The following is a 22,923-nucleotide window of genomic DNA, read 5'->3' as shown; positions in this document are numbered from 1 at the left end:
TTCACACATACAATGGGCCAGGACCATCTGGGGGGTGCAGAACGGCCCCCGTCTCCCCAGGGGTCTTCCCCAGGCCCCTCGCTCCCCGGGAGGACCTTTGCTCGGGCCTGGAGCCTGGAAACCAGCATTCCAGGGGCAGGAAGGCTGTGCTCCTGGGCTTCCGGCGCCCCTCCCCCGCGCTGGCTGGAGCCCGGCTGTCGTGTAAGTAGCCGTGACTCAGCACCCAGCCCGCGGGCGGCAGAGGCTGCGGGCTCGCGGGAACCTGCCCGGCCTTCTGGATTTGAGCACGTCGTCGCCGTAGCACGGAGCGAGCCGGCAGCATTTGCTTGCTGGGGGGCCTGTGTCCTGGTGCCCTGGGTTTGCTGATGCGTCTCCCACACCGGGAGCCCTCTCCTCCCCGTTTTCCTCCCGTGTTGTTATTTTGTGGGCACCATGCCTGGCGTGGGATTTTCAGGACTTTAAAAGACACAGACAGCATCATTTCTAGAATGCAGTAGAAGCTCTCTTGGCAACCCCCAGACCGTTCTTTAACCCATGGCCTGTGAATTCTATTTAACCCTCCGATGTTTGTGTTTGGCTTGCCCAGAATCGGTTTTTTGTTTTTGTGTTTAAGGTATCTGACTTTGCATGCCTTTAGACAAAACACAGCCTCTCCAGGTCACTGCCCTGCTGCTGCTGCACGCCGTTGAGGCTTCTCTGGCCCATCCTGTTTCCTGTCCCAGACCTGGAGCGTTTGAACCGGTCTTCGTGAGCCGTCGCTCTTTTTAGGAGAACGGAGGGCCGTTCCGGGAAAGTGCAGGCCCCTGTTCTCAGAGTCTGGGCCGAGCAGGACTTAGAGCCACTGTGTTGTGATTCAGTGTGTGGTGACCTTTCCTCCACCCTCGGGCCCTGCCCAGGCAGAGGAGTGTCCACGGCACGAGGGGGTGGAAAAGCCTCCAAATAGAATGTCTGCACAGAAATGGACGGGGGCTGCAGCGTGCTTCCCGAACCCTCTTCCTGCATGGGGGCCCCTCCCAGAGCTGACACCCCCACCCCTGGGTTTTGGGAGGTTTTCCTTCCTGGCCAGCCCTGCAAACCCTCCCCACTGGCCAGTTTGCGTGGGGCCACTGGGCTGGGCGGGAGGGTCACACCATCCGCCTCTGACGGCAGAGCCCTAGGTGGCCTTCAAAGCTGGGTGCCAGGGAGAGCACACCCCTCCTGGCCCCCTTCAGAGCACCCAGCTACACCCAGCTCGGGAACGAAAACACCAGCTAGCTTCAGGTAAGTGAGTCATTGCTCAGCAGACTCTGTGAGCCAAAGCCTGGTTCTTCCGGGAGGGCTGAGACCCGAACAGAAGCTTGTATCCAGGGCGGTTGGAAGGGCGAAAGGCTTTGGTGCTGAGATGACTTTCTTCCCCCTCATCTTGTTTTAGATAAGTGTTCTGGTGATGTGTTGTCAGTGATGTCTCGCTTCCTGCAGAGAACGGAGTTGTAGAGCTCAGGTGGCGGGAGCCCAAACTCTAGTTCATGGCTGTTGGCGCCCTCGGTGACCGTTGCACCTCTGCCTTGGGCCGCTCCTCCTCTGAACTCTGGGCTGATGCTTCCTGGGCAGCAGGGGACACAGTAATTCAGCACCCTGGTGACCACGTGACATACGTGCATCCCAAAGACGCACAAGAACCAGGTGCTGTGAGAGGGTGTAACCAAACCCCTGGCTCCCCTGGGGAAAGCTTCAGGCGACCTGTGTTACTTGGGGGAGGGTTGAGGGGCGGGAGCTTTGGGAGGGTGGACTGAGAACGTCCTGGGAAGAAGGAGCAGCATATGGAGGAGGGGGCCTCTGGATCACGGAAAAACACTGTGTGGCAACACGTTAGGAAAGGTGCTGCGCTTACTGGCAGTTGGAAGTTGCTAAGGAGGGAGCGTACACCTGGAATCAAAAGCAGAAAAGCTAGAAGTACCCAATGTAGAGCTCCAATTGCCCCCCCCCCACGCCCTCCATTTCATAGGACCCTACAAAAATGACTATTAGTTTCCACTTACTTCCTGACCTTACAACCCTGGAAGTTACCTGCTTCGTGGGGTCCAGCTGTGGACAGCAGGTGTCCTCAATTGGAGCCGCTGCCTTGCTCTCCCATCAGTGCCTGAGGCCATGCAAAGGCCCTGGGCTCAGATCTGTGTGCTGGGGTCAGAATCTGGAGTCCAGCACAGGCATTGATGCGGTTCATCTCCAGCGCTTTCCCCACCCCACCCGCCCCTGACCACAGCCATGCTATGGGTGCAGGAGGACACAGTAGGCCAGCTCAGAGCACCAGGTCCCCCTCCCCCCCACAAAATCAGCTGGGCTCCTGTGGACCCAAGCTAAACACATTGTCCACATCTCCATGGCCATGCAGAAACCTTGCCGAGGACTCCCCCCGCCCCCGCCCTTGCTCACAGTTGAGCTCAGGAACATAGTGAGATGATAGAACAGCCAATAGAACAGCCACAGAGCAGGCCTGGGGGCAGAGGGGCAGAAACAGGGACCGCGGAGTGAGACGTGGGATCTGCTCCATGTCCTGATCACGTGGCAGTGAGCAGGCTCCTGAGCCACGTTAAGGAGCAGCTTCTCCCGCGAGCGTGGGAACAGTACCTGCTTCGTGGGACTGACATGAGTAGAGAGCCCTAACCCTCAGTGCTCGACTTTTATTTCCCGCCCTCTTTCCTGGAGCAGCATGTGCTGTTATTCCCAGGAGCCGCAGGAAATGCAAGCCTGCGTGCGGAGGCCTGCAGAGTGAGCGGGTCGAGAGCCTGGAAGGTGCAGGCTCCACTCCGTCTCCTCTTTCCTTGGTTGTGGCATTCCGGGAAATAGACATGTTGTCCCAGCCTCAGACAACCCCAAAGCGTCGCATTTTAGGAGATGGGGAAATCTCATGTGAACACAGGATGCAAATCTTCTTTTCAGATAGATTTTGAAAACAACATGAAACTCCGTTTTCGTGTTAGAGGATTATCTGCTTAACACAGTTTTAGGACACCACATTTTTGGGTGTCATGGCAGAGGATAAATAAGATTTGCCAGTGTTCCGGGCCTTACATAAGGCTGGGAAGGAGGAGCCCAGGCGCAGGGAAGAGTGGACCTGGCCCGGGTGAACTCCCCTTTGTGTACTGGCTAGAACCTCAGGGGCGGAGGGGGTGCTGCTTTCCCGAGGACGTGAGATAGCAGCAGAAAACACTTCACGTACTGTGAAATATTTTACAAAGCAGGGCAATGCTAATGAAAATATCAGTGCATTTTTCATAATAGCTCCGGGAGACTGTATTTTATCATAGAATAATCTGTTAGGACTGGTTGTGGAATTGAACATAATTAACTAGGCTTCATGAGTTTTGTATTGCTGCTGTCCATGTGAAGCCCCTGTCGGGACTTTAACATTCGTCCAGCGTCACTGGGTAGCTCTTTGCTGTGTCTAATGGATCGCGATGTCACGTCCCAAGCGGAACTCTGAGAAGACATACCTCCTGTCGAAGAGCCTGGCTCTTCCAGCTACACCTTCATTCTCTCTTCAGTGAGATCCTCTTCTTCTGGAAGCTGGTTTCACATGGTGGCTTAGATTTTTCCATCTTTGTATCTAGCACCATTTGAAATCAGTGTTTTAGGAGTAAGAATTGCAGCGCAGCAGAGGGCCGCCTGCAGAGGAGCTTCCGCTGGTGGGACAGGCGCCCTCCTCCTACCGCCCGAGCTGACTCAAGAGAGGAAGGCCTTGACAAGGAAGATGCACCCTAGCGTACGTGGGTTGTGGAGGGGTGACAGTGTGGGGAGGGTGTTGGGTTTAGAAGCATCTCTGCCTTTGAGCAGGGGCAGAGGTTGTGCCAGCTTGCAGCAGCCACCAGGGGTCACCTGTCCCTAGGGCCTTAGAGCGCAGGGCAGTGCTCCATGTGGTACCTGACTGTACCCGGGGAGGGGCGAGGCTGCAGACCCGGAGGACGGTTCCATCCACGTTAGCACTGCACCTGCTCCTAGACGCCCTGGAACATTCAGCTGCCGTTGCGGTGCAGCTGGAGTCAGACTTGCCACCGCACGGCCAAGTGCAGGACCCCCAGGAGCACCACCGGACCCATCTCTTACACAGGCTGACCGATTTCTCCTGGTGTTCAGAGTCTGTTTTTGTCTAGCACCATTTGAAATCGGTTATGATGTAGGGGGAAAAGCAGCAGCCTCGAAGCCTCATGCCAACTCTGGTGAGCGGCCGCCTGTGGTTTCTTGGAAGAAGGATGGGCAGAGAGTGGGGAAGGACGATCTGGCACTTTGTTCACTAACTTCTTTAGCTGCATCTATGATACCTTATTGCAGAGGTAAGAGAGAACATAATGTATTTTTTAAAAAACAAATGGCTACAATGTATCTGATGTCCTGGGTTGCATTTTGCTGAAATGTGGTGCTGTATGTGCTATAAATGGTGCTGTTGAATTATCTTTCTGTGCAGAGTCTATTCCTGCATCCTGACCTGAATAAATATTTTACTCTATTCTATTAGTCACATCTTTGTTTTTCTTCTGTCATTTCCCATTCATGATTCCATGATAACGTGGGGTCCTGAAAAGGCGACTTGCGATGCAGATTTTACCTACCTTCTGAGACTTTACGGAAGGTTACACAGACACACATTAAAAACGAAGCCAGCCCATTAAGACGAGACTGCAGTTCTGTGAGCCAAGAAACAAAAGGAGAGAAAAGATCACAGAAAAGAGAAATGTTCAAGCCTGGTGAAGGGATGCTCCTTCCTGATGGGGAAACTGAGGTTGGTTCCCGGTGGGCAGCAGCCCTGGCACCTCTGTGGTCAGGGATCCTTCGAGAAATTTTGTGTAACTGAACACACGTCACATGGCTGGTCAAGGAGAGCAGCCTGATGATTCTCGTTACTTTACAAAAGATGCAGGAGGTCTACTTGTGAATCTAAGTTTCTATGAACCCTTGAGGGCAGGGCGAACCAGTTCTGTAAGGTGTTCAGTGACTGGCCAGATTTGACTGTAGGGGGGCTTACACCTGGGGACTCTTCAGGGAGAAGGGCTGTGGCCCTTGAGTGAGCATTTGGCACCTGACATGTGGCCACCTGTGAGCTACCTGCAGTACTCGCATTCCATGCCAGTGGTTCACAGTAAGTGGTGGCAACTGTACCACCTGGGAAGCTTTCCCAAGTCCGCATCCCCCAGATGGCCGCCCTGCCCAGTGGGGTGGGGATGGGGGGTGGTGCAGCATCTGCTGGGAACACTGCCCAGGGGATGGGCCACACCCCCTCGCTGCAGCTGCAGCGCTATTTCGGGCTGTTGAGTGAAGAATCCATGTGCTCGTCCGCAGGAGCAGGATGTGATGGTGGGAATCGTTAAGACCCACAGTTGTACCAAAAAAAAAAAAAAAAAAAAAAAGGCCCACAGTTGTTTTACTCCCTTTTTGGCTAAGCGAGGTACAGGAGACCTGTGGGTATAACAGCTTTGGCTCGCTTGTAACTAATTCAACCGACTTTTGGTTCCCTGAGGTGTCCCAAGCTCCAGCCTCGGTTTACACATGAAGCAAGTAGGCAACATGGATCTTCCTTCCAGTTCCTGTCCCCAACTGCTAGACATGCTAGAAGGTCCAGTTCAGCATCAAAACAGCAAAACAATGACTCGAGACATCGTTTCCATAGAGGTGGCCTCTTGTGCCCTTAGCGAGTGCAATAGGGCCACGCAGCTCGGTCCTGAGGAGCAAAATGCATGCCCCATATAGCAGAGGTGCCTCTCACTTGGGATTCATTCATTCGCTTGATTCATCTAGATGCCACAGCTCTTTACCTAAAATTGCTGCTCCAAGGTAGCTCTTCCTAACAAATTGGTAAGCAGGATGTTTCTTCTGGAGACATCTTGAATCCAGTTTTTAGGGCCATGCTGTCCACTTAGGGAGAAAATGCTGTGTCAGACAGGAGTCCCCATTACCCAGGTTTTGCCACATCTTTAGCTGTAGGTGGGTAAGTGGAGAGAGGGAGGATTGGACTGAGGCCTCACACAGCTTGTCAACTGGCGAATACTTCCCATCTGTGGAAATGAGCGCGGGTGAATTAATAGGATGTGAGTCTGATCTGACCAATTTAGGCAAAAGAGAACGTGTGAAGTCTGGAACCTGGTAATTCACCTAAGATGTTGGCCCTGGGCTGCAAGAAGCTGGTGTATGGTTTTAGGGACAACTTAGCAGGTGGGGTATCCATGTTTGGGGCAAGGTTAAGGGCTTTGCTTGAACACAAGAAAAGTTCTAATTTGGGCGTATTCTTACTCACTAGGGCTCCACACTACCTTATAATTAGACTCACCCAAGTAGCCTTTAATGATTCTAAGGGTGCACCACATAGGGTCTGGTTATACTGTTCTGGGATTGGGACCTACCGTTTGGTCCCAGTTTCCCCAGGTGACTGATGTGCAGCCACTCCTCTGTGGGCTTGCTTCTAAGAGGCTTTCCTACACAACACGGGTGTGAGGACCCCTGGCGTGGGTGTAGGAGTGTCCTGTAACAAGTACAACAACTGGGGGTTGGTCTTAGCCTCCTTGGGCGGCTGTAAGAAGACACCAGGGACCCGGCAGCCTAGACACAACACGCACTTCCGGTCTGGGATGCTGGGAAGTCTAAGGTCGGGGTGCCTGCAGATTCAGGGCCCAGTGAGAGCCCGCGTTCCGCTTCAAGACACTGCCTTCCCAGGCCAGAGGAGCTGAGGGGTCGCTCCTGGGCCTCTTCACAGGGCCACTCATCCCATTCATGAAGGCTTGAAGGCTCTGCCCTCCTGACCTAATCCCTCCCCAGAAGCCCCACCTCCTAATCCTGTCACCTGGGGTGGGGGTGGGGGTGGGTAGGATTTTAACGTGGGGATCTGGGTGCCACTCAAGCATTCACACATTGTCTTAAAACACCACCGCCTCGTTTCTTTCAGTCCTGGAAGTGTGACATCATTTCCCGAGGCTGGACTCCAGGCCTTGGCAGGGCTGGGCTTCCGCCAGAGGTCCAGGTCCGAGGAGGATCCGTTCCTTTGCTTTTCCAGCTCCCAGAGCTGCGCTCTTGGCGCGAGGGCCCTGCCTCCACCCCCAAGGCCGGCAGCAGAGCACAGGGTCACACCGCCCCTCCTGCTGTCAGCTTCCCCAGGGCTCCCCTGCAGGGAAGCTGGTGATTACAGTGAGGGCCCCGCCCGGATCCCATGTGCCAAGGCCCTCAGCGCCAGAGGTAGCATCACAGGTCAGGGGCAGGGCTCCCAAACCACAGAGGGCAGGGCTCAGCCTCGGGCCCCAGCCGGCTCCCCGGACTCAGAATCTGCGTCTCAGCAAGACCTGCCTGCACACTAGAGCGGGAGAAGCATGGTGCCATGGGGTCCTGCCCAGGTGCTACCCAAGCCCCAGGCCAAAGACAAACGGAGGGGGTGTTTTCCCAGGAGCCTCTGCAGGTGGTGCTGGGTGATCAGATGAGTGGCGTTTCCCCAGGCACCGTGACGAAGTGCTCACCTAAAGGGCCGAGGTGGCCAGATGCGCCCTGAAGCCACCGGCCCTGAGCACCGGGATGCCGGAGCTCTCGCTTGGCTTCCATAGTTCGGCACAAGGCTTGCCACTGCCACATAAAATCGTTTTTTTTTTTTTTTTTAAGCTGTGTGAGGGGGATAAATGACGTAAACATAAGCAGCTTCTCCTGCTAATGTAAGTTTTACTCCCCCTGTACAAGTTTTCTTGGGATCCCAAGTCAGGAGTCCGGGCAGGTAACTTTCTCACTGTGACCTATACCTGTGGCGACTCGTTTGCCATCAGATACATAAGTGAAGGGAAGGAAAAAGTGTAAGGATCACAGCCCCCAATAGTCTACTTTTTCCATATTTAAGCAACAAGGGACAGAGCCCTTTTAAGATGTTGGATTTCACAGAAGGAAAGCAGCAAGGACCTAGTGAGTACTAGATCCAAAATGAAATTAAAAATTTCTGGGAATCACAACAATGACTGGAACCTCTGAATAATGACCAAGTTGGACGGACTCCGGGAATGGCCTATGCCCGCAGAGCCCACAGGAGGGCAGCAGTGCTACGCGGTATAAAGATTGACCCCTTTGGGGCAACCTTTCCGGAGGATCCTGGAAATGATGAAAGCAGCATTGCTTAGGTGGAAAAAAAAAAAATCCACGTACACAGGCACTCAATTTTGCACTGTTTCTGGAAGTCAGTAGACTATGTTACATCTTGCTTTTGAGTAGAAATATGCAAATGTTTATGCGAGGAAGCTCCTTCTTGGTTGCAGCTAGCTGTCAGGCATTACTAAATTTTAGAATACTTCAGTTGCCTATGGGTGGCTCAGGGGTTGGGCCTCTGCCTTAGGCTTAGGGTCCTGGGATCCTCGGGTCCTGGGATCGAGTCCCACATAATGCTCCCTGCAGGGAGCCTGCTTCTCCTTCTGCCTATGTCTCTGCCTCTCTCTCTCTCTCGATCATGAATAAATAAAATTTTAAAAAATAAATGAAGTAGGCTGAATTAATAAAACCCTAATTTGCTTTTGTAAATAATAAGCCTTTACTTTGTCACTGTAAATTTATAAATCGCTTTATAAATCACTAATGCAGAAGTTCTCAACCTTAGCTGCATATTATAATCACTTGGGAAGCTTAAAAAAAAAAATCCCATACACCCAGGCCACATCCCACACGAGGAAGGCAGGTGTCCTTCCAGACCCAGGGCACCCAGGGCGAGCAATGAGGGGCGGCGACCGAGGCCCCGAGGGCTGCGGGCCGCAGGGGAGCAGGTGCACAGCAGGTGCAGGCGAGGCCGGGGGGCAGCTGGGGTCTCCCCGCAGGAAGCCCTCGAGGAGGGCGGCAGCTCTGCGCCCCGGGGTGGGAGGGGGGCTCCCAGGGCCCGGCCCCCCGCACCGCCTGCACTCTGGGGGAGGACGCTCTGCCAACGCACACGTCGCCACCCATACGGTTCTCCACGGCTCACGGTTTATTTTTTGCAACATCTGAAGATCCACTTTTCAAGCAATGAACGGTAAAGACCCCTGCCCACGAGACTTCTTCTTTCACTGCAAATCCATTCTGACAGCTGTAGCAAACTGTTCACAGGTTCCAAGCGTTTCTTTCCATGTAATTCCATGGAACTTTCCATTTGAAGGTTTGCCCACGCATTTGTCAATATCTGACAAACAGAATTTATATTTACACATATACATCCGTTTCCCATATAAATCTACTAAAATGAAAAATCTAAATCTGAAGCAGAAACGACTATAAAAGTCCATATATTTTCAAAAGCATAATGATCTTTGGTTGAAAAACGCTCCATTTCGGCTTGTCAAAAATAAACAGTACAGCCATCCCTTGCTTCTAAGCAAGTGCTACGTCCCTGAAAAGTATGTGCATGGGGATTATAAAACTTCACCTCTGTGCTTAATTCAGATTTCCTCTTTCTTTATGTTCAAGCTTCTCTTCCCCAAGTCCCTGGCCAGATCCCCGAGGGAACACTCGCTGTGCCTCACGAACGGGCCTTTATCTGTAGGACAATTCTTAACTCCGGTCCGTGCTCCATTCCCAATCACATCCTTCTCCAGGAAACATTTCTTTGGCCTAATTTGTGCTACTAAATATATAAAAGTGCAAAACAAAACAAAACAAGGGGAAAAGCATCATCTGAATTCCAGGTGCCGTCCTCTGCCCACGGGGCTTCTTTGAGAGACCCTGCCTGGTGTGAGGACTCACAGGCCCCCTTCTGTTGGGCCCGAGCATCAGATGCTACCTCAGCTGTTTGCTTTTTCTGTCCCCTTGTGTGACCAAGGCAGAAACCCCGTTTTCTTTTCTGAAATACATGGCTGAATTTTTACTCGGGTTTTAGCCTGCGATGCTCTTAAAAAGTAAGATTCTGATGCAACCTGAGGTTATCTGATGGATATATTCCTGCTAAACTCACCCCTTTCACATGACATTGTTTAAGGCTCTCTGATGTCATACAGGAGTTTGCAACGGATTTTGAATTCCTAATTGATTACTCAGACTGCTTATTGATGTTCTAAAAAGCGAAGCACCGATGCCATACATTTTTTAGCTTCCTTAAATCACCAAGAAATTACAAATACTTAAAAAAATATATATATGCAATTCTATCCTCGAGCATTTTCCAACATTCTTAGTTAATAAGGAAGTCAAATGTTCAAAATCCCAATATGCAGTGTTCTTTTTTCTAATTTTTTTTTAAAGATTTTATTTCTTAGTGCATGAGAGACACAGAGAGAGAGGCAGAGACATAGGCAGAGGGAGAAGCAGACTCCCTCAATGTGGGACTCCTCACTCTGCTTCGATGTGGGACTTGATGCCACCCTGAGCTGAAGGCAGACACTCAACTAACTGCCCCACTTTTTTCTAGTGTTTAAGGGCAGAAGCAGCATACACATATTTGTAAAGGCATTTGACACTAAACAATATCTAAAACATAGAGTTGTTGAAAGAATGAATCAAGACTTGGCATTAATCTTTGAACAAAAAAGATTTTAAAATCCCCTTTTTTTTAAACAATGAAATGTAATTTATCTTGAACTATATAGTTCTCTACAAATGGAGTTATTTTAAAAATTATTTCCCCATGGGACGAGCACTGTGCACTCAGAGTGTAGTTTCCCCTGTCTCTGTGTCTCTCAGGATTAAATAAATAAAAAATTCTTAAAAAAGAATTATTTCCCCACTTATATACTAGCAGGCAAACTGTGCCGAGTTGTCCTTTAAGTGCACGTGTTATTTAAGGGAAAAGAGGCCAGAAGTTCATACCCAAATTCATACACTGTTCAAAGCAGCATCAAAGGATGGTGACTACATTCAAACCACATTAAAATGCTAGCGTTATGCCTTAAGGGTTGCATTCATGGGAGTGAAAAAAACTACAGAATAATTATAAATCCTTTTCTCCCCTTCCTGTTTTATTGATGTAACTGACATATAACACTGTCTATGTTTAAGGCATACAGCATGAATTGATAATGTATATATTCCGAAATGACTACCACAATCAACTTAGTTGACAGCTATCACTTTAGTCACAAAAATTTTTGCCTTCCTGATCAGAACTTTTAAGATCTGGGGCACAAAAATGAGTGGCTCAGTGGCTGAGAATCTGCCTTTGGTTCAGGTCATGATCCTGGGGTCCTGGGACTGTGTCCTGCATTGGGCCGCCCACGGGGACCCTGTTTCTACCTGTCTGTGTCTCTGGCTGTTTGTCTCTTTCATGAATAAATAAATAAAATCTTTAAAAAAAATATACATACAGCACTGCTACTGACAGTCACCAGGCCGCACGTTAATTAATTATATCCCAGTTCTTGCTAATTTTAGAACTGGAAGTTTGTCCCCTCTGACGACCTTCATCCAATTCTGCCCCTAGCACTGGCAACCACCAATCTGGTTTCTGTTTCCAGGAGTTTGTTGTTGTTGGTTGTTTTTTAGTTTCTACGAATAAGTGAGATCATACAGTATTTGTCTCTGACTTCTTTCACTTCGCAAAATGCCTGGAGGGTCCATATATTTTGTCCTCAAGAACAAGATTTCCTTCTTTTTAATGGCTGAATAGTATGCCACCGCATTTGTATACCACGTTTTAACAATTCATCTGTCCGTGGACACTTGGGTTGTTTCCCTGTCTGGGCTCTTGTAAATGCTGCTGCAGTAACAGTGCTACACAGTTATTTTGTTTCCTTTGCATGTATACCCATGAGTAGAACTGCTGGATCATCTGGTAGTTCTCTGTTCTTAATTTTTTGAGGAAGGTTTATACTGTTTTCCATAGAAGCTGTGTGAATTTACTGTGGATCTCAAAAGATAAACTGATGTGTAGAAACCATTTAGCGCATCTACTCTGCTGTCGTAGCTGATTTATCCTGGTATGCACTGTACTCCGCTCTAATATCACTTTTCCTATAAGGCGAGATAAAAAGTATTAAAGATAAATATCATTAAGTACATAAGTTCAATTCCAAAGTCTATTTAGAAAATTGACAATTAAAGAAACTGGAAGAGGGCCTGAACTAGGAAATAAATGACTTTTAAAAAATAATTTCAAATATGCTACTAGTCTCACTCTAGAAACCCTTCTATCCCTGTATTATATTTTTGATTCTCTCCAAAACAACAGAGCAGTATGACACAAAGTACATAGTAAATATTTTCTCATTTAAATTAAAATGAGGGCTAATGGGAAAGACTGGAGAGAAACACCTATTTTGCTTATACTGAAATTTTAAACCTGGCTCTGAGATGAAACTATTAAGAAGGTAACAATTCCACCAGGCTTCAGGTCTAACACTGCCCCAGTTAGCCCTACTGTCAAGCAAATCATATGTTTCACTAAGAAATTGTCTTCAATAACTAAGGGTAACATCACAATTTTATGGTAACGATAGACATCTTTCTAACATCTATTATTCTAGCCCAGTGCTGTCCAAAGAAATGTGCTGCAAATCACATGGCTTAAGTTTACATTTTCTAGATGCCACGTTAATAAAAGTAAAAGAGGCTAGCAAAGTTAATTTTAATGTATTTTACTTTTAACCCAATATACGTGTTATTTTACATTTTTTATACTAAGTCTTTAGAGTCTGGTGTGTATTTTATGGGTACAGCACAGCTGATACAGGACTAGGCACTTTGAAGTCCACAAGACTATCAACTATTGAATTGGAAAACACAGGTCCAGTCCCTGCCTTAGTGAAATGACTAGGAGGGACAGACGAAAACCAGCTCTGGACAAGTCAGCTGTTCACCAGTCTGTGTGCCACGGCGAACATTTCAGGGAGGCCTCCCCACCCTAAGAGCTAACTAATAACCATGTTAGTTTTGGGATACCCTCAGACTTCTTTGGCGGGGAGGCCATCAGATGAGCCACCACTGTCACAAAAATATACTTGTGATGGAGCCATTTCCGGAGGACTACTGTGAGCCAGTTGATATTGTGAGTTAGGACCGTCCGTGAATTCTCCATGACTGCCATATTCTTCTACTTTTTGGAGTCAGTACTTCTTTTGTTTGTACAGTGGTGGAATCCTGTTCTTTGAACAGAATTTTAAATAGACTCCAAAAGAGGAGAAAGACACAAAGGATTCACATAAATTTTAAGAAACACTTATTTGAGAGCACAAAGAAGCAGTTTAAGGGTGGTGAAAATCTAACCCTGGATTACTAATGATGGGTGTTTTATATTACCTTCAGCATCCAACAGATTACCTTCAAAGGTTTATAGACACCTTGAAGCTCCCAACAGACTGAAATCTACCTTCCTGGTTGGCTGTAGCCTTTGCAAAGGTCTAAGAAACCAAGAAGATTCACGGGACTGGGCGGGCTCCGACTGCCACTTCTGGTTGGTGTGTCCTATCTTCCTCTTGCTCCTGTGACCCAAGATACCACTCTGCTTTTACCAAGACATTGCCCTTCCTATTGGCCTTTGTAGAGTCTGCTCCCCAACTCTTGGCTGTAACACAAGGTAGCACCTCACACGGTAAGTGGTGAGAATCACCTCTTCTCTCCTCCTGGCCAGGGAGACACACATTCTGGTGCAAAGAGAGGAACACTTCCAATTCATTTCATTCGACAACCCAAAGTGGATTGAATCAAAGGGTCTAAGGCAAGCCAATTCAGTTTTTCAAAATCTAAGGAGTTTTTGTTTGGTTTCTCTTTGTACACTAAAAATATTCTGTTCATGGAAAACAGATAAATGCCTTTTTTAGAATTTTTTTTTGATAAATGCCTTTAAAGTTAATATTTATGAATTGAAATTGAATGCTTTTACAAAATTAAGTGAAATGTATTTTGGTTTCTGAAAAAGGATATTTTCCCTCCCTGCACTTAAAATGAACAGACTTTATGATTATTTCTCACTGGGCTAAAAAATTTCTGCCCTTTTGGGTTCACAGCTACTAAGAGGTCAAGGAAGCCAGACAGTCTGATAAAAGGACAATGGAGACATTACTCAGTTGGAGCCTGTGTCAAAGTAAAAGCCTACCAGGACATATTATTTAAAACAGGAATAGTATAAAAAAATCAATAATTTAGCAAAGGGAACAGGAATCTAAGTGTCTGCCTGGATGTTTACTGCCAATATATGTTAGTTCAGGGTACTGATATCTAAATATTCATTGAATATTTTCTGTTCTAGATAGGACATCTCTGACAAGAAACACACAAAACCAATACCTTTTAATGATAAAAGCAAACCTTTCTCTCATCTCTTCTTCTCAGAGAGAATTAAACTTTACTTCTCTGTGGCTCTCACCAGTTTGGTATGTGCTGAACAGAGGAAGGGAAGAGGGCTGAATAAAACAGTCATATCAAACCAAAAGGAAGTAGAACAGCGTCACAAGTGGGATAAAAATCAATGACAGAGGAAAAGGGAAGTGCAGCTGACAATTAGATTCATAAAATTACAACTTTCTGATTCTCATTTAGGTACTTGAAGCAGGAATTTCGTGTAAGAAGTGACTTTAACTCTGATGTCTTATAGATCACCCAGTAGATGAACAGATTCTAAGTTTCTGTGTAATCTGTTTACCTCTGAATCCATTTAGCCTGATGCTAATAAAATAAACTTTCACAGTAAGACTGCGTGAGGACAAATGGCCCTTTGTCTCTCACACCTCAGATTTAGACGGAATACACAGAGCATATGTTAAATCCATGCACTACTGTCTGAGAAGTCAATGTCGTATGTTGGCAAATTGAACACCAATAAAAAAGTCAATGTCATGACAAGGCAGACTTTTTCAGGCATGTCAAGTACAGTGTCCTCCTGAGGTATATCTGTTTGCACCCCCAGGGAAGGCGTCTGCAAATCTTACGACTGGACATCCCATTTTTCTGGGATGGATCTAAGGCTGCTCTCTTGACTAACTACAAAATCCTTTCTTATTTATCAGTCATTTAAATTTTCTTAAGAGTTTGTTGAAAGCTCAAGAATTTGAGAGCCAAGTGGAAAAATGTTCAAAGTTGATTTGATCCTTTGGTTGCTTTGCCCCATGTCACTACCCTCCCTACTGCCTCATCTGGCCACTGGATGTAGTAAATCCCCAAACCCCCTGTAACCTTCATTGAAGCACAGACAGCTTAAAACTTATAAAGTTACTGGATCAGTCATTATTATAGAAATACGTTTCAGTTATACCAAATAATAAGTATCCTTAATAGAAAGAAAGGAAAACCTATTTAGTCACAGGTAATAAACTGCATCAATTGTGTAAATAATTCGAATGGATGTTGGTAAACTCTCATTTCCCCAGGGATGATATAACCAGAGTAGAGAAAATCATGCATATATGAAATGAAAATCACTCCCCATATATGAACACATCAGTGTAAACCAGTGGCATCTGTATTCCTGAGCTATGTAGTCATGACAAGCAAAACAGGACTCAAGCCATCACAAAGCACAGGGCAAGGAAGGGCTGGGGACTCCCAGACCAGAAAGCATGGTGGCAGATTAGTTAAGAAAGGAAACTGGAATGAAGAAGGCAAGGGTGTGTTGGTGTGGCCTGCTTCACACGCCCTGGGATCCCAATCTATTCCTAGCTGGGACTAAGGAACAGACAACCTAGCAGAACACTTTGGCATGAGGCCATGTTCATCAAATAATTCATATAAGTTTGGTGCTCTGAAAAATGACAACTTACACTATTTGTGTCCTTTGGGATTGAGGCTGCAGAAGGGGAACTGTGTTCCCAAGTGATCACAAGTTCAAGTTTACATCAAAATCCATTCTGGACCAAGTGTTAGCAGGAATCTGGGCCTGTCTGTGCCTAGTGCCCTGCTTCTAGGGTTAGCCGCTAGAGAGAGAGAAGGAACTGCATGCACCCAAGAGTCTCATGAGGAAGTTTCGAGGCAACACCACTCAGGGGGAAAGACGATGGACATGAGGCAGTGCAAAGAATAAACAGAAATCTTGTTGGTTTTTTGGTTTGTTTTTTTTTTTTTTTTTGAAAAGCAACATAAAGCTAAACATTAGCCCACACAGTTTTAAAAAAAACAATACACACAGATGTGGCATTTTTAGAAAATTCAATTATCTTAAACGGGAAAAGTTTACCATTAAGTTTGATGGTGTTTCTTCACATTTCAAGAATATAGGTACAACAATAATATTCTCCACCCTGGTAACTCGGCAGCACTATCACCGCGAGCTCACTGGACACAGAATCTCAGATCGGTAATGCTACGGAAATCTTTCACCTGTGGTACACTGCTCAGATAATTGCTCACTTTTAAAAGACCTGTTAACAGTAGCTACAGAGAGTATCATTAACACTTGTTAAGGAACTTGTATGTGTTTTGATGCAGTGTTTTGTTTTGTTTGTAAATATATTATTTTTGTATTCATGAGAGACTCACAGAAAGAGGCAGAGACATAGGCAAAGGGAGAAGCAGGCTCTGTGTGGGGAGCCTGATGCGGAACTCAATCCCTGGACCCCAGGATCATGCCCTAAGTCAAAGGCAGACACTCAGCTACTGAGCCACACTGGTGCCCCCGACACAGTGTTGTTTAAACAAAGTAAGGGCAGAGAGCTATTTTGTTGTGTTTTTTATTTTAGAACCTATTTCTACACAAAAATTTTGAACTTGTAGAAATATTTCCCTGATCGTATTTCCTACTCAGAACGCTATGTATACATAATTTTACTGCTGATTTAGAAATCAAATATGCATATCATGTGTTCTACAAATATAAGATTGAAGACTCAAATGAAGGCACTGTGGGTATTAAAAAAAAATAACTAAGCAGGGGCGCCTTGGTGGCTCAGTTGGTTAAGTGTCCGACTCTTGGTTTTGGCACAGGTCCTGATCTCAGGGTCATGAGGTTTAGCCCCGTGTCAGGCTCCAGGCTCAGCATGGAATCTGCTTGAACTTCTCTCTTCTTTTCCCTCTGCCCCTCATGCTTTTGCACTCTATCTCTCAAATAAATAAATTAAAAAAAAGAAAAACTAATGTTTTAAAAATCTGAGCTCTTTATGAGTAAGTAATGTACTTTTATTACATAGCCTAAGCCAGATGATTAAATATATGAGAAAATATATCATAAAACCATGAATACCAAAGGTCTTAAAGTTATTTGTTTGATTTTAAAGCTATTTTCAAATCAATAGGGAAAAAACAAATCACTAAATATCAGAAATTTCAAAGCACCTAATTTGGTCTGTGTTCTGGAATTTATTCTAAGTCTTTCCTAAATCATTTAAGTCTGAGGCTTAGAAACCCTCCTCTGCTCAGAAGATATATACTGGTAAATTTTTTCTATTTTAAGCTTCCTCACCTTTCATTTATATAGATTAAGACACAGATAAAGTTAATAATGAGGTGCTTTGTAAATCTTACCCCTGTCAGCAACCCCCAACCATTTTACAGCAACCTAGTAAATTAAGAACATAAGAGGGAAATCAAATACTGCTGCTTTTCTTTCCCCAGTTTAACAAGGTAAGTAATGACTTAAAAAAAAACAAAAAAAGCAAATCAGATTGAGAACCCATGTAGCCTCTTACCTGAGTTACATAGATAAATGGAAAATTTCATTGTAAAAATTCCAGTGCATACAACTAAGTCTCCATAGTGAACAGTTCTAAATCTAATCTCGGCCACTAGTCCAATCTAGGAAATAGGGTCAAACTGGGTGGGAAAGGACCCAGAAAGGTCCATGATTTGCTATAGAACTTAAACCTCAAATCCCACAGAGATGTTTCTTGCAGTCCTAATAGCTGGAGCCACTCTGCAGAGAGGGCTCTGGGTGCAGTGACAGTACATGCAACCTAAGACATTTTTAGTAAAGAAATGCAACTGGGATGGCACACTCATGTAGGCACAGTTTAGAAAAACACAGCATGCAGGACAAACAGAAAAGCTGCACAAATTATGTCAAGAGTAAGAAGAACAATAAATTAGAAGGGATATGCTTTTATTTACCCTTTCTTCTTTTGTCGATACACTACGAACACGACGATGACAATGACTACAAGGCCAGCAGCTACAAGAAACCAGGAAACAAGAGTATATAACAGAGAACTGATTGTCAAGATTCAAAATTTAGCAGCAGAAATAAGTAAGTGTTGGTTGCATTTCAGTGGTCAGAAAAATGTTATTTTATTTAAGCACATTATCTATTTACATTTTGTCTGGACTCTTCACTATCCAAAGCTCATTCCCTGGAGTCACTTGAACAGTCCACAGTAAACCACAGAAGAATCATTGCTTAGTTTAGAAAATTACTCAAAGCATCTTTGGGACACAAACTCATGACCAATCATCCCAAAAACACATGTAGTGTTTAGTAGGCTTTGTTACTAAGTGGACATATATAGTATAAAAGGACATATATCCACCAGCAAAACATAGTGTATCATATACAAGGTCAGGCTGTTCTAGACTGGTGTACCTCATTTCAAGCTACATAAACTATAGACACTGAAAAGTTAAGTTTAAAATAATTTTAAAAATAAAATCAGTTAATTAAATAAACATATAATTAACACACTTTTTCTGAGTAATATTTTTATTTAAGTGGCATCAAAGTTTGGGGTACTTACAGACACAGAGAACAATCACAACAACAATGTATCCTTTGCCTGGGAAAAAAACGAAAACATTTTAAGGATTGTGCACATAAGGGTGTGCATCTAATTTTGATCAGATTACCTATACACTATGGCAACAGAACTATTCCTCAGTCTGGTTCTAGCACAAGTGCTAGCATGTCCAGTTCATTCTGATCACAGAACCCTTGGAATCGGATCCCATGTTTAGGCTCCACCTTGTAAAACTGACTCTTTGTTAGGAACTTTACTTTTGATTGTTTTGTGCTATAGTTACCATATCAGTAAAACTTAGGACAATTATTATTTAGTAGATTAGAAGAAAATTGTTTCAAAAGGGATTACTCCATTATAGTTGGTTTAGTTCAGTATTCATTCTATCGTTTGTGATTTTGTTAGAAATTCATACTTTTTCCACAAAAGTGGAGTATGTGGACTAAGTCATAGATCAATTTCCATTTGTCTATCACACAGATGTTAGTTGTAGAATCTTCAACATAATACTTTATCTTATCATCAACCCCTTCTGATCCTCCATCCCCTAAAACTAAAACATAATCCCAATTACCAAGGAAATTCTAAGTACATAAATGAAATGAAATACCAGGGCACATGGATAAAAATAATGCATAGAAACTTAAACATTGTTTTTGACTACCCAGAAGGAAATAAATCATACTACAAAATCTTAATTCTTAGCAATGATGTCAAGAGTACCCCTGCTTCTAAACTGCTATTATTTATATTAAAGTTCTGGAAGTCAAACATAAAATGTCACGTTTAAGTCTGATCTTTTCATTTCATAAGAAATTATCAAGTGCTTAATACCTTAAGATCGCACTGTTTTTACTGGCACAATGAGAGTCTGACTACAGTGTTCAGAGCAAATAGAACAAGCCTAAAGAGTCATAAAAAGGTTAACCATATGACGCTAGTCTAATATAAATAGAATAAATACTTCTCTTCATTTACGTATCAAGAAATCATTATATTTAACTGTCACAACTATACTTTTTTTTTTTCATATTCTTTAACATACATTGTGTGGACTATCTTAGCCTACGTGAAGTTTGCCATGCCAGTGTGTCATAGGAAAAACTAAATCAACCTGTAGCACTTTAAGGCATATGTATATAAGATACAAGGAGAAAGAAAACTGATCTACAAATTGCCATAAAAAATAACACTACCACATGGACAGCAAGTTATGTTTTATGTATTTTAACCTATATATAATTATAGCATTTAAGAAAGTTACCTCACCCTACTAGGAATCCTATTTGGGGAAGTACCTCTTAATTACATTGTCTATATGTATTCACACATACTGCTGCTTACATCTGCCATGGTATCTACACTATTAAAATAACTCCAAGTGTCATTTTTTTTAAAAGATTTTATTTATTTATTCATGAGAAACACACAGAGAGAGGTAGAGACATAGGCAGAGGGAGAAGCAGGCTCTGTGTGGAGCCTGATATGGGACTTGATCCCAGGACCCTGGGATCACTACGCCCTGAGCCAAAGGCAGATGCTCAACCACTGAGCCACCCAGGTGCCCCCCAAATGTCACTTATTACCAATTTGTGACATGCTGTTTCTTCTCTAACTACAGGTAACTGAAATATGATATTTACATAGAATGCTAGGGTCTCATAATACAAGGCTATTAATAACCAAAATAGTACCTGAAGTGTCACTAGGTGGTGTTTCATCACTGGGCTTGGGAGATCCTAGGGAAAAAAAAAAAAAATGGAAATAAGTTAAGAAAAAAGAGAGAGAGAGGAAAAAAATAAAGCTTGAAGACATCTAAATTCATAGGTTTTGAATTTTTGTCTTCAGGCAAAAACCCATAATTTTGTTTTACTTATATACATGAATGTTTCCCATTAAAAGTAGCATCATAAAATATTGTAAATTTGTATGTGATCAGCATTCTTCATATCCAGTAACATTTCCTGTGACAATAGTCTGTGGTATGTTATGCAACTATATCATAAGTATATTGTTAAAATTATGGGGGCACCTGAGCGGTCAGTGGTTGAGCATCTGCCTTTGGCTCAGGTCACGATCCCAGGGTCCTGGGATCAAGTCCCGCATCAGGTTCCTTGCAGGGAGCCTACTTCTCCCTCTGCCTATATCTCTGCCCCTCTCTCTTTGTGTCTCTCATGAATAAATAAAATCTTTTAAAAATTCAAGTATTTATTGTTAAAATAAATTTATGAAATTAATAAAATAAATTTATGAAAAAGCCATCACTAGCATCATACTCATTGGTCAAAGACTGAAAGTTTTTCCCTTAAGTTCAGGAACAAGACAAGAGGCCTGGATTTTCCACTTTCACTCAACATATTAGAAGTTCTGGTCAGAGCAATTAGGCAAGAAGAAGAAATAACAAGCTTCCAAGTTGGGAAGGAAGAAATAAAATGATCCCTGTTCTAGATGTTGTGACCTTTACATAGAAAACTCTAAGGATCTCTCTCTCTCTCTCTCTCTCTCTCACACACACACACACACACACACACACACACACAAAATTAGAATAAATGAATTCAGCAAGGCTGCAGGACACAAAATCAACACACAAAAATCAGCTATGTTTCTATATACTAACAATGAACAATTCAAAAAAGGAAATTAAGAAAACAATCTCATTTACAATAGCATCCAAAACAAACAAAATAGGAATAAAACAAGCAAGAAGGTAAAGGGCTGAAAACCACACAACGTAGCTGAAATGAACTGAAGATAGGTGGAAAGACATTCCATGTTCATGAATTAGAAAACTTAATATTATTAAAATGTTAATACTACACAGAGCAATCTACAGACTGAATGCAACCCCATCACCATCTTGAATATGCATGTTGCAGAAACAGAAAAAAAAAAACAACCTGTAATTCATACGGCATCTCAAGTGACTAAAAATAGCCACGATAATCTTGAAAAAGAACTACAAAGTTGGGAGGACTCACATTTCCTGATTTTAAAACTTACTACTTACTACTACAAACTACAGCAATCAAATAGAGAAGCAATTGGCAAAATACAGACACACAGACCAATGGAACAGAATAAAGAACTCAAAAAATAAACCCTTATGACTATGGTCAACTGATTTCACTAGGGGTACTAAGAATATTTAACAGAGAAAGAGCAAAATTTTCAACAAATGGTTCTTAGAAAACTGGATATCCAAACTCAGAAGGATGAAGTTGGACCCTTGCTTTACACCATCCACAAAAATTAACTAAAAATGGATACAAAACTAAATATAGAGCTACAAGTATAAAACTCTTAAAAGAAAACATACAGAACAAGCTTTGTGATGTTAGATTTGGCAGCTATTCTTGAATGTGATAACAAAAGCACAGGAAACAAAAGAAAAAATAGATAAACTGGACTTCATGAAAATCAATGGGCACTGATTTTGTCCATCAATGGACACTGTAAATAGAGTGAAAAGGCAATCCACAGAATGAGAGAAAACATCTGCAAATCACACACTTGATAAAGCACTAATACACAAAATATATGAACTCAAAAAACTCAATACCAAAAAAAAAAAAAAAAATTGCCAATTAAATGACTTGGCAAATGGGCAAAGGACCTGAATAGACATTTCTCCAAAGATCTGCAAAAGACAATAAGCACACGAAAAGACGACTAATCACTAATCATTAGGGAAATGCAAATAAAAACCACAATGAGAAGGTTGGCTCAGTATGTTAAGCTTCCAACTCTTGATCTCAGGGTTGTGAGTTCAGGCCACACATTGGGGTCCATGCTAGGCATAGAGCCTACTTCAAAAAAGCAAAACAAAACAAAACAACAAAAATCAATGAGATGCTACTTCACATGTGTTAGGATGGCTATTATCAAAGAACAGAAAAAGAACAAGTGTTGCGGGATGCCTGGGTGGTTCAGTGACTGAACGTCTGCTTTTGGCTCAGGTCATGATCCTGGGATCCTGGGATCGAGTCCCACATAGGGTTCCCCGCAGGGAGCCTGCTTCTCCCTCTGCCTGTGTCTCTGCCTCTCTTTCTGTGCCTCTCATGAATAAAAAAAGAAAATCTTAAAAAAAAAAAAAAAAGAACAAGGGTTAGCAAAGAGGTGGAGAAACTGGAATCTTACTGAGCAATTATACTACTGGGTATTTATTCCTAAAATACAATGTAGTGATCTGAAGGGGCACCTGAAGCCCAATGTTTATAGCAGCAATGTCCACAAAAGCCAAACTATGGAAAGAGCCCAGATGTCCATCAACAGATGAATGGATATAGAAGATATATATACACACACACACAAATACACAATGGAATACTACTCAGCCATCAAAAAAAAAGAAATCTTGCCATTTGAAATAACATGGATGGAACTAAAA

The 22,923-nt window shown here is 43.9% G+C and overlaps 1 protein-coding gene and 2 non-coding genes across 9 annotated transcripts in view; 2 read left to right on the top strand and 1 right to left on the bottom strand.

Annotated features, from left to right (window-relative positions):
* The first annotated feature begins 3,544 nt into the window (after positions 1 to 3,544).
* Positions 3,545 to 3,610, top strand: MIR29B-2 (microRNA mir-29b-2). Its single transcript, NR_049347.1, has one exon. It is a non-coding gene; the product is annotated as a microRNA mir-29b-2 (primary transcript).
* Positions 3,611 to 4,091: 481 nt separating this feature from the next.
* MIR29C-2 (microRNA mir-29c-2) lies at positions 4,092 to 4,149 on the top strand. The gene has a single exon (NR_049527.1). It is a non-coding gene; the product is annotated as a microRNA mir-29c-2 (primary transcript).
* Positions 4,150 to 8,921: 4,772 nt separating this feature from the next.
* Positions 8,922 to 22,923, bottom strand: part of LOC609365 (CD46 molecule, complement regulatory protein-like) — a 43,869-nt gene continuing 29,867 nt past the window's right edge. For 4 of the 7 annotated variants that reach the window (XR_005361854.1, XM_038542020.1, XM_038542023.1 and 1 more), the window contains 4 exons: positions 20,228 to 20,272; positions 18,534 to 18,572; positions 17,914 to 17,974; positions 8,922 to 11,895 (listed from right to left, as the gene is read on the bottom strand). Coding sequence is in view for 6 of the 7 variants with exons in the window: in XM_038542020.1 (XP_038397948.1) it covers positions 11,832 to 11,895; positions 17,914 to 17,974; positions 18,534 to 18,572; positions 20,228 to 20,272 (209 nt within the window). In the remaining variant the exon portion in view is untranslated. Of the gene's footprint in view, positions 11,896 to 14,166; positions 14,260 to 17,331; positions 17,366 to 17,913; positions 17,975 to 18,533; positions 18,573 to 20,227; positions 20,273 to 22,923 lie in introns of all 7 variants that reach the window. The other 3 variants (XM_038542024.1, XM_038542021.1, XM_038542022.1) reach the window with 3 other exon arrangements.

The sequence above is a fragment of the Canis lupus genome, chromosome 7 (genome assembly GCF_011100685.1).
Source record: "Canis lupus familiaris isolate Mischka breed German Shepherd chromosome 7, alternate assembly UU_Cfam_GSD_1.0, whole genome shotgun sequence".
NCBI classification, from domain to species: Eukaryota; Metazoa; Chordata; class Mammalia; order Carnivora; family Canidae; genus Canis; species Canis lupus.
This window is presented reverse-complemented; position numbering and strand designations above follow the sequence as displayed.